This window comes from Neovison vison, chromosome X (assembly GCF_020171115.1).
Source record: "Neovison vison isolate M4711 chromosome X, ASM_NN_V1, whole genome shotgun sequence".
Taxonomy (NCBI): domain Eukaryota; kingdom Metazoa; phylum Chordata; class Mammalia; order Carnivora; family Mustelidae; genus Neogale; species Neogale vison.
The window spans coordinates 111,690,887-111,708,107 of NC_058105.1; the positions used below are offsets into that span (position 1 = coordinate 111,690,887).

Below are 17,221 nucleotides of genomic sequence, written 5' to 3' on the forward strand. Positions count from 1 at the left end.
TAAATGCACTTGAAGTGTTAGACATCTAATAAAGCAAGGTGACCAATTTCTTTAGTTTGTCTATTTGTTGATTTTAATTTTTAAAATATTTTATTTATTAATTTGGCAGACAGATTACAAGTAGGCAGAGAGGCAGGCAGAGAGAGGGGGAAGCAGGCTCCCTGCCAAGCAGAGAGCCCAATACGGGGCTCCATCCCAGGACCTTGGGATCAGACCCGAGCCAAAGGCAGAGGCTTAGCCCACTGAGCTCCCAGGTGCCCCTATTTATATTAAATTTTTATTTAAATTTTAGTTAGTTAACATACAGTACAATATTGCTTCCAGGAGTAGAGTTTAGTGATTCATCACTTACTATAACACCCAAGGCTCATCCCAAGTGCCCTCCTTAATACCCATTGCCCATTTAGCTCATCCCCCCCACCTGCCTCTCTCCATCACCTCAGTTTTTTCCTCTATCATTAAGAGTCCCCTATGGTTTCCTTCCCTCTCTCTTCTTTTTTTTTATCCTTTGAAAAATACACAGCTTTTGGGGTGCCTGGCTGGCTCAGTTGATAGAGCACATGACTCTTGATCTTGGGGTTGTGAGTTCAAGCCCCACATTGGGTATGGAGCCTACTTTAAAAAATGTTAAAAATTGAAAATACAGGGGCACCTGGGTGGCTCAGTGGATTGAGCCTCTGCCTTCGGCTTGGGTCATGGTCTCAGGGTCCTGGGATTAAGCCCCTCGTGCTCTCTGCTCGGCGGTGGAGGGGGGGCTGCTTCCCCCACCCCCGCCTGCCTCTCTGCCTACTTGTGATCTCTGTCAAATAAATAAATAAAATCTTTTAAAAATCGAAGATACAGCTTTTATTAGGGATAGTTTCAAACATGCAAAATTAGACAAATCAGTGTCTTCCCATTTCTGTTGTTCATGTACTCATCATGTAGCTACAAGAACGATCACCTCAGGACCAATATTGTTGCCTGTAGAGCTTTTCAGCCTTGGCGTTATTGACAATTGGGGCTGGATAATTGTTCTGTGTATTATGTGTGTCCAGTACGCACACAAGACAAGGCAGGACCAAAACCGAGTTCTGTCTGGTTTGACTAAAAGTATATTGAGTTGTTTTTGGACTCAGAGAGTTTATTACTTACCTAGTGAAAAACATGTAGCCACTGGTGCCAGCCTGTAGTCCTTGTCTCACATGCCAAGAACAGCACTGAATAGAAAGAGGCCGATGACCTCCAGACTCCTGTTGCTGAGAAGCAACTCCTGTTGCTGTGTAGATGGTCACTAACTGGTTTCCTTTTCTGCAGCACTATACAGAGTGGGGACGGGCAGGAAGGCCCAGACCTCAACAGAACCCAGGAGGTGATTGGAAACTACCGTATGAGGGGCACCTGGGTGGCTCAGTCAGTTAAGAATCCAACTCTTGATTTCTGCTCAGGTCATGATCTCAGGATTGTGGGATCAAGCCCCATGCTGGGCATGGATCCTGCTGAATATTTCTCTCTCCCTCTGCTGCTCCCCACTGTGTGCTCTCTCTTTCTAAAATAAATGAATAGGGGCACCTGGGTGGCTCAGTGGGTTAAAGCCTCTGCCTTTGGCTCAGGTCAGGATCCCAGGGTCCTGGGATCGAGCCCCGCATCGGGCTCTCTGCTAAGCAGGAAGCCGGATTCCCCATCTCTCTTTCTGCCTGCCTCTCTGCCTACTTGTGATCTCTGTCTGTCAAATAAAAAAAAAATCTTTAAAAAATAAATAAAATAAAATAAATGAACAAATCTTAAAAATAAAAAAAGATAAGAAAAAGAAACTGCCTCATGAGAGTCTCATCGTGGAGATAGAGGCAAGTGGGAAGTGGCCTCTAAGCCTCTCCTAACAGGCTTCTGCCTCTCACAGTCTAGGAAGGTCACAAGACCGTCTGCCTACACTCAGATGAGCTGCAGTTCAAGTCTTTGCCAATGTGAGCTATGTGGACACATTCAGATGACCTCTGACACATTCAAGTGGACACATTCAAGGTTGTCAGGGCGTGAGGGCAGAGCCAGTCCCCCACAGTGGAGGGCTGTTTCTGTGCACCATAGGGAGTGCAGCTGTAGATGTCGGCAGCGTCACCCCCCCAAGATGGGACGACCCAAAATGACTCCAGACATCTCCGAACGGTGGAAGATCAAATTCCACCCAGCTGAGAACGGCTCATCTAGAGCCCTAACCACTCCCCTCACCCACACAATAGACTTCATCTGCAAATACGTCACTGTGTATTTCTTAGTTTTTAGATTTTTTAATGATTTTACTTATTTATTAGAGAAAGAGAGAGAAAGAACAAGCAGGGGGAGCGGCAGGCAGAGGGAGAAGCAGGCTCTCCGATGATCAGGGAGCCCGACGCGGGGCTCCATCCCGAAACCCTGGCACCATGACCTGAGCCTAAGTTAGACGCTTAACCGACTGAGCCATTCAGGTGCCCCTTCACTGTATATTTCTAAAATGAAGCTTCAAGAAACATAAACAAGATATCATTATACCTGAAACATTTAATAATAATTCTTTTATGGCATCTAGAAACTGTTCAAAATTTTTTAAAAAGATTTTATTATTTATTTGACAGACCGAGATCACAGGTAGGCAGAGAAGCAGTCAGAGAGAGAGGTGGAAGCAGGCTCCCTGCTGAGCAGACAGCCTGATGTGGGGCTCGATCCCAGGACTCTGGGATCATGACCTGAGCCAAAGGCCGAGGCTTTAACCCACTGAGCTATCCAGGCGCCCCCGTTCAAAATTTTTTTTTAAGATTTTATTTATTTTCTTATTTTAGAGAGTGTGCACACGTGTCGGGGGAGAGGCAGAGAATCTCAAGCAGGTGCTTGAGCCCCACGCAAGGCTCAATTTCTCTACCCTGACATCATGACCTGAGCCGAAACCAAGAGTCAGATGCTTAAGCAACGGAACCACCCAGGCACCCCCAAATTGTCCAAATTTCTTATTGTTTCATGCATATCATAATATTTTACAGTGTTTTGAACTAGGATCCTAATAATTTGGGGTATACATCACAATGCTGTGATTTCTGTGTCTTTTAGATTTCATCTAATCCATAGATTTCTTGCAATTTTTTGGTTGCAGAAACTGAGTTTGTCCTATAGCGCTTCCTACAATCTGGATCTTGCTGATTGCATCCCTGTGGTGTTAAGGTCCTCCTTTATCCCTTCTGAATTTCCCATCAATTGGTCTCAGATCAAGAGGTGTCATTGAAGCCAGGTTCTGTTTGCTTGACAAACTATTTGATGGGTGGTATACGGCCTTCTTTATGTCAGGCACATCTAATATTCATGGTTATTTGTCTTTTTGTCGTGTAAGCCGTGGTTGATGCTTAGTGCCTAGATCCAATCATTCATTAGTGCTTATCAAATTGGGAGAGTCCAATCCATCATGTTCTTTATTACCGTCATACTTTTTTTTAAAAGATTTTATTTATTTATTTGAGAGAGAGACAGTGAGAGAGAGCATGAGAGGCGAGAAGGTCAGAGGGAGAAGCAGACTCCCCACGGAGCTGGGAGCCTGATGTGGGACTCGATCCTGGGACTCCGGGACCATGACCTGAGCCGAAGGCAGTTGCTTAACCAACTGAGCCACCCAGGCACCCCCCGTCATACTTTTATTACTCATTCAAAGATGATACACTTTTCCTTACAACTTGGTCACTCAGAAGTACGTTTGAATAGAAGAGCTAAGATAAACGCCTGATTGTTTCCCTCTGACTTCCAGTTTTCCAAATAATGCATGAGATGTCTTGCATCCACCAATGCAGACAAATGAGGTTTTCAGTTTGTTTGGGATTTTGTTTAATAGTATTATGACTGGGTAGATTTTTTTTTGAGATTTATTTATTTATTTTCACAGGGGGTGAAGGGAGAAGAACAAGCAGGTTTTGTGTTGAGCTCAGAGCCTGACCTGGGGCTCAGTTTCACAACCCTGAGATCATGACCTGAGCTGAAACCAAGATTCAGTCGCTTAACTGACTGAGCCCCCACCACACACCCACCGGCGTGCCTGGCAAGAGTCTCTCCAAGTTGGGTCTTGAGTCCTTTTGACAATTTCTATCCTTTCTGAAAAAAGGATAATAAAACGTATACGTTCACATCATTATTTTTGTCTTCAGTTTTGCTCTCCGATAGTGTTACTCAAAGTGTGGGGCTCAGGCAGCACCTGTACCAGCTGAAGAGAAAACCAAGTTGATGGGCCCTTGCTGGCCTGCTGAATTAGCATCTCCGGGAACGTGGCCTGGGGAACTAGTTTAACAAATTCTCCGGGTGATTCTTGCTCTAAAAAACTGAACTCAGAGCCTTGGGGTCACCTTCCTCACTGAAGATCTCTAGCTCTTCAGGAATTTCTTGCCAGAGTAGGCCACCCCCTCTTCTTACTGGATGGCAACAGAGGACACAATCATCCTCGAGGGTTATTTCCAATATTTTTGAAACCACCTAAAGCCAACTGGTGGTTTGATAGATGAATGGTAAATCTGGAAATCTGGTTAATACCTCTTTGGATCCCCCCCCAAATACTGATTTGATGATATAAGAACTGACTTCCTTATTTTTAAGATTGTATTTTTAAGTAATCTCTACACCCAATGTGGGGCTCAAACTCACAATCCTGAGATCAAGAATTGCATGCCCTACGACCTCCAAAACAGATTTTCCTTAATGGCCTTATAAAATGGCCACGATGAGGGACATCTGGGTGGCTCAGTGGGTTTAGCCTCTGCCTTTGGCTTAAGTCATGGTCCCAGGGTCCTGGTATCGAGCCCCACATTGAGCTCTCTGCTCACTGGGGAGCCTGCTTCTCCCTCTCTCTGCCTGCCTCTCTGCCTACTTCTGATCTGTCTGTCAAATAAATAAATAAAATCTTTAAAAAGGTAAAAATAAAATGGCCACAATGAAAATTTCAGAAGAACCACTCCAAAAATGTTTTGAGCAACGGTAGTATTAACATGTGCCAGGGCCTGCCATGGTTTACTGCTGACGCTTTTATTGCTTTTGAATTCCTAGGGTTGAGTGGTGTGGTGAAGTTATCTGGGTTACTTTGCAGAAATAAAGGATTATTTTTCTTTGGAAATGTTCTTACCTCATGCTTGCTTACTTACTTACTGAAGAGTACTTATTCTTGGAGCAAGAATGGGCTTCCGTGGCAGCACATGGACTGCATGTAGTCCCTGTTGAGCACCACTACCGAGTCATTCCACAGAGCCCCTCCCCTGGCACTTAAATAGAGTAGGTTTAAAATGATTGCTTTTGGGGCACTTGGGTGGCTCAGTCTGTTGAGTGTCCGACTTTTATTTTATTTTATTTATTTATTTGACAGAGAGAGACAGATCACAAGTAGGCAGAGAGGCAGGCAGGGGGAAGCAGGCTCCCTGCTGAGCAGAGAGCCTGATGTGGGGCTTGATCCCAGGACCCTGAGATCATGACCTGAGCCGAAGGCAGAGGTTTAACCATCTGAGCCACCCAGGCTCCCCTCGTTCTGTATTTTTTAATGTCCTGCTGCTGCAGTCCAGGCTAAAAAGGGCAGAATCTCTTGGGGGTAGGGGAACGAGGCTTCTGTGGTTTCGAAAGCTCCCCAGGTGATTGTCACGTGCAGCCAAGGCCAAGAATTTTGCGAGGTGAAGCAGAAAGGATGAGAAACTTGATTAAGATGTGAAATGAAACCCCTCAAGTGTCAGGCTTTCTTTTTTCAAGAATAAGAGAGTGGATATACTTGTAGGCTGTTGTTGGAAAGATATTTTCTGGCCCGCACCCCCTGATATTATTCGGAGATTAACATTTCACCCCCCAGAGAAGAGGACCTGGTGAGTCTGCTCCTGTTTGTATGCTGGAGGAAGAACCCACCTGATGCTACTCCGGAAAGATTTATTAGAGCATGTGGCGACATCATCTTGAATGAGTGTTTCCTGATGCCATCCTGCACTGGCACCTGCGGAATGAGTCAAATATGAGATTTATAGGGGTTTGATAAAAGGTTTTATCTACGAGGTTGTATCATTAACTGTCAAACTAACTGAAAAGCTTTCAACATGAAGGCTATCCAAAGAGAGCAAAGTGAGCAGAGCGTGGGAAATGTTGAGCGGCATACGATGAACAGGGGCTTTAAAGGCCAGTAGGCCTGAGTTTGAAACTCAGCTCTGCCAAGCTCTGTGACCTTGGGGAAATTACTTAACCTCTCTGTGCACGGATTCTTACCTGCAAACCTGGCAGAGTGCCTGTGCCTGACACAAAGCAGTGTTTTACAAATGACTGTTTTAAAATTATAGGCAACGTATTGTTCCAATATCCGGAGATGAGATACTCACGATACTCATGAGTTCCTCATGCTAAGGAACGTGCGGTAGGCAGACTAATGCACCCCCCACCCCGCCCCGAGATGTCTACATCCTAATTCCCAGAACCCAGGAACCTATAACGTCTTACTTGACTCGGCAAAAGGGATTTTGCAGATGTGATGAAGTTAAAGCTGTCGAGATACAAGAGATTATCCCGGATCATCCAAATGCCCAGTGTAATCACAAGGGTCCTTTCAAGCGAAAGGAGCAGGCAAGGAAGGGAGAGATGTGACTGTGGCCGAGGTGGCCGCTGATGCAGTTGCTGGCTCATGAGACGGAAGGAAGTGGGCAGGGAGCCAAGGGATGCAGGCAGCTCTAGAAGTTGGAGGAGGCAAGGGAATGGACATTCCCCTGGAGCCTCCAGAAGGAATGCAGTCTCGCTGATACATGGATTTTAGTCCACAGAGACCCACCTCAGACTTCTGACACCCCCCCCAGATGAAGATAATATATTTGTATTGTTTCAAGCCACAACATTTGTGGTAAATTGTTATAAGGAGCAATAAGAAACTAATACAGAAGATAAAACCAAGTCTCTCTCTCTCTCTTTTTGAAGATTTTAAATAAGCTCTACACCCAGTGTGGGGCTTGAACTCACAACCCCGAGATCAGGCTGCTCACGCTCTACAGACGGAGCCAGTCAGGTACCCCTGCGACCACCACCTCAACTAAATCTCTCTTTGGGCATTCAAAGATTCTGGGGACAAATTTTACAAGATGAAGATCTTACTCTTGAGTCCATGCCATTCAAAATCAGTTATTTAAAAAGTCTGAGGATTTTTAAATCCTCAGATGATGATTTGCTTGTGAGTGGGTTTCTCCATTCTGGCCTCAGATGGCTTTGCTGACTCACGTGCCAGTCAAGCACATTTGTGTCACAGTTGCAAGGCCCGGGGTCGGTTCTCAGGACCCTGCAGTATTTACTGCTGTATTGGGAAACTGCCTGGTGGCAAAGCAAGAAGGAAGGAAACTGGTTTTCAACATATCAATAGCCAAGAAAGAAAGACGGCTCTTTAGGCGTATCAGAAGCAGTGTAAATCTGGTCAACTATTCTGGAAGACAATCTTCCAATTCTGGAAGATAATAGTATCAAAAAACATGTACAAAAAAGCCTTGAAAATTCAAGTACCCTGACTCAGCAATTCTACTTGTAGGAAAATTTATGGGACAACTGCATTAGTATGCATATCCTTCACCTGCTTAAAAAAATTCTTCCACAGTTCCCATAATTACTTATAGGATAACACTTGGGGAGACTGACAGGGGATTGCAGTAGGTAATTATTTCTGGCAGGTGTTTGTACTGACCGTAGCTTGGTCTAGACTTGAACCTGTGTTAGATTAACCTTGATGGTCCCCGAGCCACCTTTGTTAAATTTGATCTTTTCCATGATAATCACTGAAACAGTGATTGTGACTAACACTTCCAATGTTAAGTCAGTGTCTGCCCTTGAACGTTTATTATAAACTATCAGCCAATTTTGTGGCTTAAATTAAAAAATTTTTATGTGTAATTGAGCCATTAAGTGGTGAAGATTAGCTGTATTTTCCCGTAGCCAGTGACATTCAGATAATATGTTTGGCATGCAAAAGTTGTGAATCCAAATTATGCTCAAATCCAAGTGAGGAATCTTGATTCATTTTTTCCCCCTGCTGTATGTGTTTCAGTCATATGTCTGGACCCAAACCCCACCAAAGAGAGACCAAAATTTACACAATATTCTTGAGTGTGACGGTGGCTGCAATTGGAGTTTTGATTAAACTGCGCTACATGTGTGATTATTACTTGTAAACAGATGATTAGATATTAATTAGACAATAAGTGATTGTAAAGCACTTAGAAAATAAAAGTGTTTATAAATACCACTAAGTAATAGCAACAATAATTCTTTACTGACTACACAGCTGCTAATGTCAATAAGAATGATTTATTCCAGCTAAGGGCAACTTTAATTTATGCAAAAAGCTGCTATCATTTCTGTTTTGCTAGAGCAAAACCAAATGCACTATACTTATAGCTGATTTTATCATCAGCATTTAGATAAATACCTCTCACATAGGTTAAAAACAACTTACCTCATCTAGGACATTCTCAAACACAGGCACAACCATTGTGGCATGGTGTCTTTGAACACTAAGAAATGGAGCGGGTTGGTGGCTCAGTGGGTTAAGCGTCTGCCTTCAGCTCAGCTCATGATCCCTGGGTCCTGGGATCGAGTCCCACATCGGGCTCCCTGCTGACAGAGAGCCTGCTTCTCCCTCTGCCCCTCACCCTGTTCATGCTTTCTCTCCCTCTCTCTCTTGCAAAAATAAACAAATGAAATCTTATAAGAAATGGAGCTATGACTTATGTCCAATATCGATTTCTTTTCAATGTAAGATATGAAATGACATTTCATTAGTGACATCTGCATTTTTATGCATTTTTATGTCACGCTGGGTCTGTGCAGTTGTTCTCCAGCATCTGAAAACTGTGCTTAGACTCAACACATTTTGGTCAAATGAATGAGCAGAAGTTAATTCTTTTTTGGTTATGATAGAAGCCAGAAAAAAAAAGAAAATCCATGTTAAGAAGAAATTAAAGCACTTTCATTTGATCTTCTTGATTTTGTTTTATAAAAAATAAGTTTTGAGGGGCACCTGGGTGGCTCAGTTGGTTGGGTAGCTACCTTTGACTCCAGTCATGATCCCAGAGTCCTGGGATGGAGCCCCGAGTCAAGTTCCCTGCTCAGTGGGGAGTCTGCTTGTCCTCTCCCTCTGCCTCTTTCCTTGCTCATACGCTCTCTCAATATGTAAAAGCTTTAAGAAAAATAAGTTTTGAAGCCATGAGTACTTTTTATGTCTATTATTCTTTTCCCAAATGGCTCATATAGGTCCCGGACCAGTATCAGCCTGGGGCCTGGACCACGGGTAAATCAGGCAATGCCTCCATGTTTATTTTCTCTCCTACGTAAATGCAAGCACCTACAGTGAGTCCACTTCCATGGTTTTGGAGATAGGAAATGAACTGAATGAATATAAGTGAAGAGTGCTTCACGTCACATGAATTCAATAGAAAAAACAGTGAAGGAGCTGTTTGGGATGACGAAATATGCATCAGATAGCCCAGCAGCCTTGTTAACGAAGCAAATATAACTAGATCGGAAAGCGAGGCAGTGTAGTTTGGTGGAAAACAGGGTTGAACTCAAGAGACCTGGATTCAAGTGATAGTTCGGCCCCTTACTGTGCGACCTTACTCGAGACACTTAACCTCTCTGATTCTGCTTGCTCATTTGAAAATATTAAAACCTGTCCATCTTGGAGTGTTATTATGATTCAATTCAACGTGTAAACATACCAAGTGAGAGGTAAAATGCTTTACACTGAAAAACATTTTTATTACCGTAATTTTCCTGAAGTAGGAGAAGATTTATGCATGGGCTTTATTGTTTAGTATGGTGGAATTTTCCTTCTGGATTATGTCAGGTTTCAGGCCCAAACTATAAGCCACATGTGGGAAACTGGGGAAGTATCTCAAACTAGAGCCATAAAAGTGACAAAATTCCATAGAACGTAATAATGGTTTCCAGGAAACGCTAAATTCTGTCAACTTTACCTTGCTTTTTCAATCTCCTTTCTTACTTTGTAATTAATTCTTTATTTGGTATATCTGAAGCAGTGAGAAAAAATGAGTGAGAAAGAGGAAGGAGAGATGGAAGAAGTAGTGGAGACAGGATCGACGGTAAGGAGGAAGGATTTGGAAAGGAGGAGGTTTTACAGGATTTTATTTATTTACTTGACAGAGAGAGAGAGATCACAAGTAGGCAGAGAGGCAGGCAGAGAGAGAGGAGGAAGCAGGCTCCCCGCTGAGCAGAGAGCCCGATGTGGGACTCGATCCCAGGATCCTGAGATCATGACCTGAGCCGAAGGCAGCGGCTTAACCCACTGAGCCACCCAGGTGCCCCTACAAACGGCATTCTTGATAAATATTAAGAGTAGTATCGTCTATGTAGGAGCATACAAACTGTAACTAAATTTTAAATTAGGAATATGGATGGAGCTAATATTTTCTCTACAATGGATATAAAATTTCTAGCACACTGACTTGATTAAATATTGAAAAATAAAATGGAAGAAAAAGGTATTTTTAAAGAGGAAAAAGCTTAAATGTAATGCCTACTTTAAAAAATAGGCTAATAGACATTTACAAGGGATGTTATGGCACATTTGTATCCATAGGAGGATATAAAAGATATTTTGCCTGGACGCTGAACTAGTCCTAATTGGAGATCTCCCAGAAGCAGACCCTGAGACAAAAGATTCAAGTTCAGGTAGTTCATCTGGGGAATGAGCCCAGGCAACAGCCACAAGAGAGTGGGCAAAGGAGACAAGGAAAGGCAGGCAGGCAATGGAGGGTGTACTGTCAAGTCAGCTACCATGGCGGCAATTGGAACTTAATCCCACCAGGGAGCCCTGGGAGTCCATGCAGAACATAGGATTTGGTCCTTCCACTTGAAGGCCAAGACCACTGGGGTGTTTATACTTTCACTCCGGTCAGTCACTGGCCAAGAGCTCTTAGGACTGTGGGCTGCTGAATTTCTGCCCCTCAGCCCTGCCTCTTTGGTGCTGTTGGGCGGGGGAAGGGGCATGTCCCCCAGGGCCAGAGAAAACCCTCCGAAAGAGAGATGAAGTTGCTGGCCATTGTGGCCCGTGATGAGGCCTGGGGGGATCCAGCTCAGACAGCTTCTGCTCTGAAGAGATAAGTTTAGTTCTTCCCTGCAGATCTTTGGGAATAGGGTTTTCAATGATTTGATGTTGTTGAAGTGACAAACGTGACAAACGCTGGCAGGAGGAATGTCATTTGTAGGTCTCTTCCAAGCTGATGGGAAGATCCCTATGGCTTGGTTTCCTGTCTGCAAACGTGGGGCGGGGAGGGGGCGCTATTCATATCTGATTAGGTGTTGTGGGGCTTATAAGCAGCCCATGATAAGTAAGGAGCATAGTGCTAAGAATGTAAGGGGTACCTGATAAATGGTAGAAATAAAGATGAGAGTGCTTGGGAGGGGCAGCACTGATCTGACAAGGTCTCACCGAAGCCACGCCCTGCTTACAGAGGGAGCAAGACTCAGGAGCGCTGTCCCCAAATGCTCCCTGGAGATTTTCTGAACAGCCCGCCTCCACCACATCCCCTCTATTTCTACTAACTGGAGATAGGACGCCACCAGCTTTGTCTGTCCCTCTCAGCTTTCTTGTTTCCTCTCACTGAGTCCCTGCCTCTTGGTATTTGCTAGCATGCTAACGTCTATCTGCCTCACCCCGACCCCACACCCAGCCCTTCACAACTGTTTTCCTAACTATAAGGGTAATATATGCTCATCTTTTAAACACTCGTTGTAGGTAGGAAAATATAAAAACAAAAGCAATTTTGCCCGTAATTCCACACATACATCTTGGTGTATTTCCCTCCAGTACTTTTATCTAAGCATGTACATAGCCCATAATTGAGATCATTTTTTTTGGTATCATATTCTGTGGCATGCTTTTCCCACGTGACATATGTTATCATGTTCCCATAGCATTAGACTTTCTTCGAAAACATGACCGCTAATGACAGTATAATACTAAATGGATGTTTTTAACCATCACTCCTACTGCTGCAAGTTGTCAATTTTTTTAGCCTGTTATAATTCATTCTGCATTAAGCATCTTTGTACACAATTATTTGAGTGCTTCTCTGAGTATTACTTTGGGGATAAGTTCCCAAGCAAAATTCCTAGGTTAAAGGGCATGAATGTTCTAAAGGCTTGTTACCTTGTACTGACAAATATCCTGCATGGAGGGTTTTTTAAGATTTTATTTATTTATTTGGCAGACAGAGATCACAAGTAGGCAGAGAGGCAGGCAGAGAGGGGGGAGGAGGAAGCAGGCTCCCTGCTGAGCAGAGAGCCCAATGTAGGACTCGATCCCAGGACCCTGAGATCATGACCTGAGCTGAAGACAGAGGGGCAACCCACTGAGCCACCCAGGCGCCCCTTGCATGGAGTTTTTTAACAATGTTAACACGTGTATAGATTTGTGTAACCATTACCATATCAGGATAGGGAACACTACTATCACCCCAATAACTTCAATAACTTTCCTTCTGTCATCCTTTGATAATCAACCCCTCCCCCTTGGCATAACCCCAAAAGGGTTATGGGATACTTGATTCCATACTGTGGAATTAACTGGTCATTCTCAGCTAATCACCTTAATAGCATTAGAAAGCCTCCAAGTTAAAATAACTCCCGCAAGGACCCCGCTAGACCCCAGGATTCTGCTAAATGGGTAGGTGAACAGGTGAGCTTCCCATTCTAGCGAAGGAATTAGAGGACCAATTAGGAACCACGCTGGCAGCTCAGTGGTCCAGAACCCAGCGGGGTTTAGGGGATTAAGGGCTTTCCAATGGGACTGTGTGACTCTAGACAGTGGTTCTCAAACTTTAGCATATGGCAGAGTGCCTCCAAAACCCAGAGATTTTATTGAAACACAGATTCCTGGTCTCCACTGCCTGAGTTTTCTGATTCAGTAGATCTGGGGTGGGGAGTAAGAATTTCTGACAAGTCCCTAGTGCTGCTGTTGCTACTCCTTTGGGGACCACACTTGGAGAACTGCCGCTGTAAGGCAAAGATAATACTGAGCTTAGATGAACAATATCATGCCCATATCACCCAGCATGGTGGAAAAGTCTCTTGAAAGTATTGCACGGTTTGTCTCTTTCAAGTTGAAGGACTTATTAGAGCTAAACTTGCAGCTTGAGGTGTTTTGTGTTTCCAGGAGGGCAGACAAGGCAGTCAGGAAAGGGTAGGAAGTGGGTCAGATGTTCCTTTTTCAGATGACCCAGTGTCACTGGAATTCTTGCAGTATTGGAGCTCTCCTTAAGCATAGGTAATAACGGTGTCATCAAGTGACATCGTTCTCATTTAAAGTGCCGGGATCTGTAAATGTCAAACTGTAAATCTATGCTGCAGAATCATTTTTTTTTAAGGCTAGCTGTCTTTGATTATTTGAGGAGTAATAAAAATGAAGCCCCTTATATTAGTATACCCCATTCTAATTTACGAAGTGCTTTCACACAGTATTTATTTGATCTCCCAAATTCCGTGAGGGAGGCAGGGCAGTATTTTTATTTCACCCTTTGGACTACTGGCTCTCCAGGTATGGTCCTTGGACCTGCAGCATTAGTATCACCTCTGGGGAACTTGTTAGAAATGCAATCGCAGGCCCCACCCGAGACCTACAGAATCAGGACTTGAGGGGCCAATAATTTGCATTTCTAACAAGCTCCCAGCTGATGCTGATGTTGCTGCTGCTGGTCCTGTACCACACTTGGATGAAAACAACTGCTATATATTAAAACGAAAGATCTAGAAGCCCAGGGACTTAAGAGGACTCCTACCAAGGTGATTTTTCTGTACTACTACATTTGCTACATCCTGGCTCCTCCCCCATGTCCCCTGCAAATCCTTCCAATCCCCACAACTCTGCTTTTGAGTTTGAGGTCCTAACAATTACTCTAAATTGCAGTTTCCTCACCTGTGAAATGGAGATAATAATAGGATTGACTTCTTTGGGTTCCAGTGAGGATAAAACAAAATCTGGGTAAAGATACTTAGCACTGTGCTGGTGCTTAATAAATTCTAATAGTTACCATGAGTTTTATTAATGTTACCGGAAGTGTGGTATTTCACTGGAATGAATAGATTAGTAAGTTCTTTCAGTGTGTTTCTTCAGAGTACCCCTCTTAAAATGGGACTATTCGTGGATGATTTAGACATTAAGGCACATCTGGAATGTTTCTGTGACCGCCGTGAGCTCTTGGCTGAGAGCAGGGTGCTTAGGAAATAGAACTCACAACTGGTAAAAGGGGAGCAGAGGAATAAGAGACCAGTTAATGGAACGGTGCATTGAAAGGCAGAGAACAGCAACAAGAGGTCATTGAGGAAACGCAGAAGCGGGGAGAGAAGTGTCTGAGGGAGGAAGCAACTGGGAGGGCAGTCAGAGGTGGGAGGCAGGTTGTAAGAGAATCTACCTCCTTCAAAATTCCTCCCAGGGCAGCCCAAGGGTAGGTTCTGGGGCTGCACCAGGCCTGGGACGGGGTGGGGGAGGACGAGGGCTGTCAGTGCTCTTGATGTAGTCAAGGGGATGAACACTCAGGTGCCCACAATAAATGCCCTGAGAGGCCTTCCGAGGCTAGCCGACAATTGAAGGCACAGGGAGTTGGGGCCCAAATGTTGATTTGTCTTCAGGGTGATTCCTATTCAGCAAAATTCTGACTATAGCACATCAAACACTCATGCCAGGGATGTGGTCCTTTAGTGCAGGTCTGTTATGTTCTTCGTCGAGTAGCGCTGGACTCCTCAGGAAGCGGTTTTATCTTATCTGGGTAGTGCAGCGCGGGTTCCACGCCCCGCGTGGACAGGGACCTTTGCAACTGAATTAAACAGAAGAAACAAAAGCAGCAAGTTCGGGCCCCGTGGGCACGGCCGGCCAGCCAATGGGGCCCGGCCGCTCCCCGGCGGAGTGGTACTATGATGACAGTAGCCAACCAGCGCGCTCCATGCAAATGAGGTACTGTATCCCGCACCCGCCGCTCTAGTGCCGTCTGGTTGTTATAGTGATAAACTGAGGCCTTGCCTTTTGGCTTTTTCGGAGAAGGAAACGGGTGGGGGACTCGGGGGGTTAACCTCTTCCCCCAGGGAAGACAGAAAGAAGGGGCGAAGAAGGGGGATGGGTGAAGAAGAGAAAAATACGTGACAAAGAAAACATTCTCTGCCTGGGAGGAGACTCACAGAGGGTGTAGAGCTGGAGGGAGCATTCGCTGGCCATGCCAGTACTTACCACTGATGCTGAGTCAGAAACAGGTATCCCAAAATCCCTTTCCAATGAGCCTCCCTCAGAAACCATGGAGGAAATAGAGCACACATGCCCACAGCCTCGACTGGTAAGTAAAGACAAAGGATGCAAATGTTATGCTTGGCTATGGCACAAAAGAGTTCCTTATGCGCCTGCAGCCGGCGAGGAAAACGATGCTTGGAGGATTTTCATGTAAATGAGAATGGAGCTACTGCCTAATCCTTCTCAGCTGTTTATACTTAGCTTCTATACCGGGCGCTGCGCTCAGCTTACAAAGCATTATTGTATTGGCTGGGTAGGAAACGGGCTGCTTGGGCTATGCTGTTTTTCTGCCTTGGGAGGAGGGGATGGCCTTTTTCCTTTTAGGTGTATTCTCGTCCGAAGGTAAAAATCTTACAGTGCGTTTTAAAAAATGGTATTCTCTTCGCAAAGCTTGAGACGAGTCCGTTGCTAAGTTCTAAATTCTAGCTGAGAAATGATTTGGTGCCCAACTCATTTTGGTGCCCAGTGCCAATTTTGGAAAAACGAAAACGATAAGGAAGCCAAACTTCCCCGTTCGTCTGAAAATTTCAAAATGAATAAGTGAAAGAGTCCCTCGGTGATGTATTCAGAAATAAGGCACCTTTTAAATGAATCCGAACATTTCCGGACCGTGCGGGGACGGTTTGTCTTCAGGTAGTGGGAACCCAGGGGAAGCGACATTGACTACTTAGAAAGGGCTTGTATGCCTTTAATAACGAAAGTGTGGAGACGGGGCACTCAGAGCTTCCTTCCGTCTCAGTGACTGGTATCCCAAATTTGATCCGTTTCTCAGCCACTGGGCATGATTATTTAAGCAGGCATGGAAGATGGTTCTCAACGACCTCAGGGTATATCCTCAAGGAATCAAAAACACCAGATGGGGGGTGGGTTCTCTGTGGCCTGAAGTCTTGGGAAACTTGGGAGAGACCTCCCTTTGCACCCTCAAATCCAAGTGGCAGCTAATTAGAGCTATCCTTTTTATAACAATTCCCCCAGTTAAGAGGTGCCATGTTTTGATTGGCTGTGGAGTTTGACCCTGGGAAGAGGTTTTTAAAAGTATTTAGTGATGTAGCATTTTCTTTCAACTCCCTAAATGAGAGCTCAGATTCCAAGGCTGGCCCACCATGCAACTGCTGTTCCTTCATAAGCGTTACAAAGGTTCAAAGGCAGACTTAGAACAACTTCCCAAAACATGAAAACGAATTTATATTAAAGTGCTGTGGGCTTTTCACTGTTTTTATTTTATAAAATATATTTTCTTCGGGCAGTTTAACATGAACTTCTCTCTGGCACCCAAGCCACTTACAGAATGGTGTGTGTCTGTGTGTGTGTGCGCGCGTGCGCACACACACACATACACACACACACACACACAATCTCTGGTGTTCAAATTTGCATCACATACCCTCCCAACAGGTAAAGGACAGAGGAGAGAGAGGCAGCATCAGTTCCAGCTTCTGCATTTGTCTCTCCTGCCCACCCCTTTTCCTTCCTTTTTCGCCTTTTAACTATTCTGCCCCTTGGTTGCTTCGGCCCCAAGAGGGTCAGCAGAGGAAATCAAGAGAAGGAAGACCATTGAAGTACTTTGCACTCTGACTTGTGACATCTCATCCTGGACATGACTCTAAAGTACCCTGAAAAGCTGGCAGTGTTACACCTCCAATTCCCTGCTGTTCTAGAAATGAGAAAACTGAGGTTCAGAGTGGGTACGTGACTTCCCCTAGAGTCATGTTGCTTCCAAGGGTTAGAGCTGTGGTTTGGACCCAGAGGTCTACACCCTCCAAGTGGAAGATCTTTACCTGCAGCACACTCTGGAGTGGGGTACATTCCCTTCCCATCTCTTATGAAAGTCTAACTTAAAGTAGAAGTGTGTGTGTACAAAAGTCGAACTGTGAAAGCGATGGCTTCCATGTACCTTTGATGAAAACTTTCCATGTTGTCCATCATTATCACGGTCTACTGAAATTTTGCTGC

General features: G+C 44.6%; 1 protein-coding gene across 3 annotated transcripts in view; it reads left to right on the forward strand.

Annotated features, from left to right (window-relative positions):
* PCYT1B (phosphate cytidylyltransferase 1B, choline) overlaps positions 1-17,221 on the forward strand; it is a 121,683-nt gene that overhangs the window by 12,093 nt on the left and 92,369 nt on the right. For 2 of the 3 annotated variants that reach the window (XM_044235220.1, XM_044235224.1), the window contains exon 1: positions 14,963-15,314. The exons of the other annotated variant lie outside the window; for it this stretch is intronic. In XM_044235220.1, coding sequence (XP_044091155.1) covers positions 15,198-15,314 — 117 coding nt within the window. In that variant the 5' untranslated portion in view covers positions 14,963-15,197. Of the gene's footprint in view, positions 1-14,962; positions 15,315-17,221 lie in introns of those variants that run through there. 3 annotated transcript variants of the gene reach the window in all.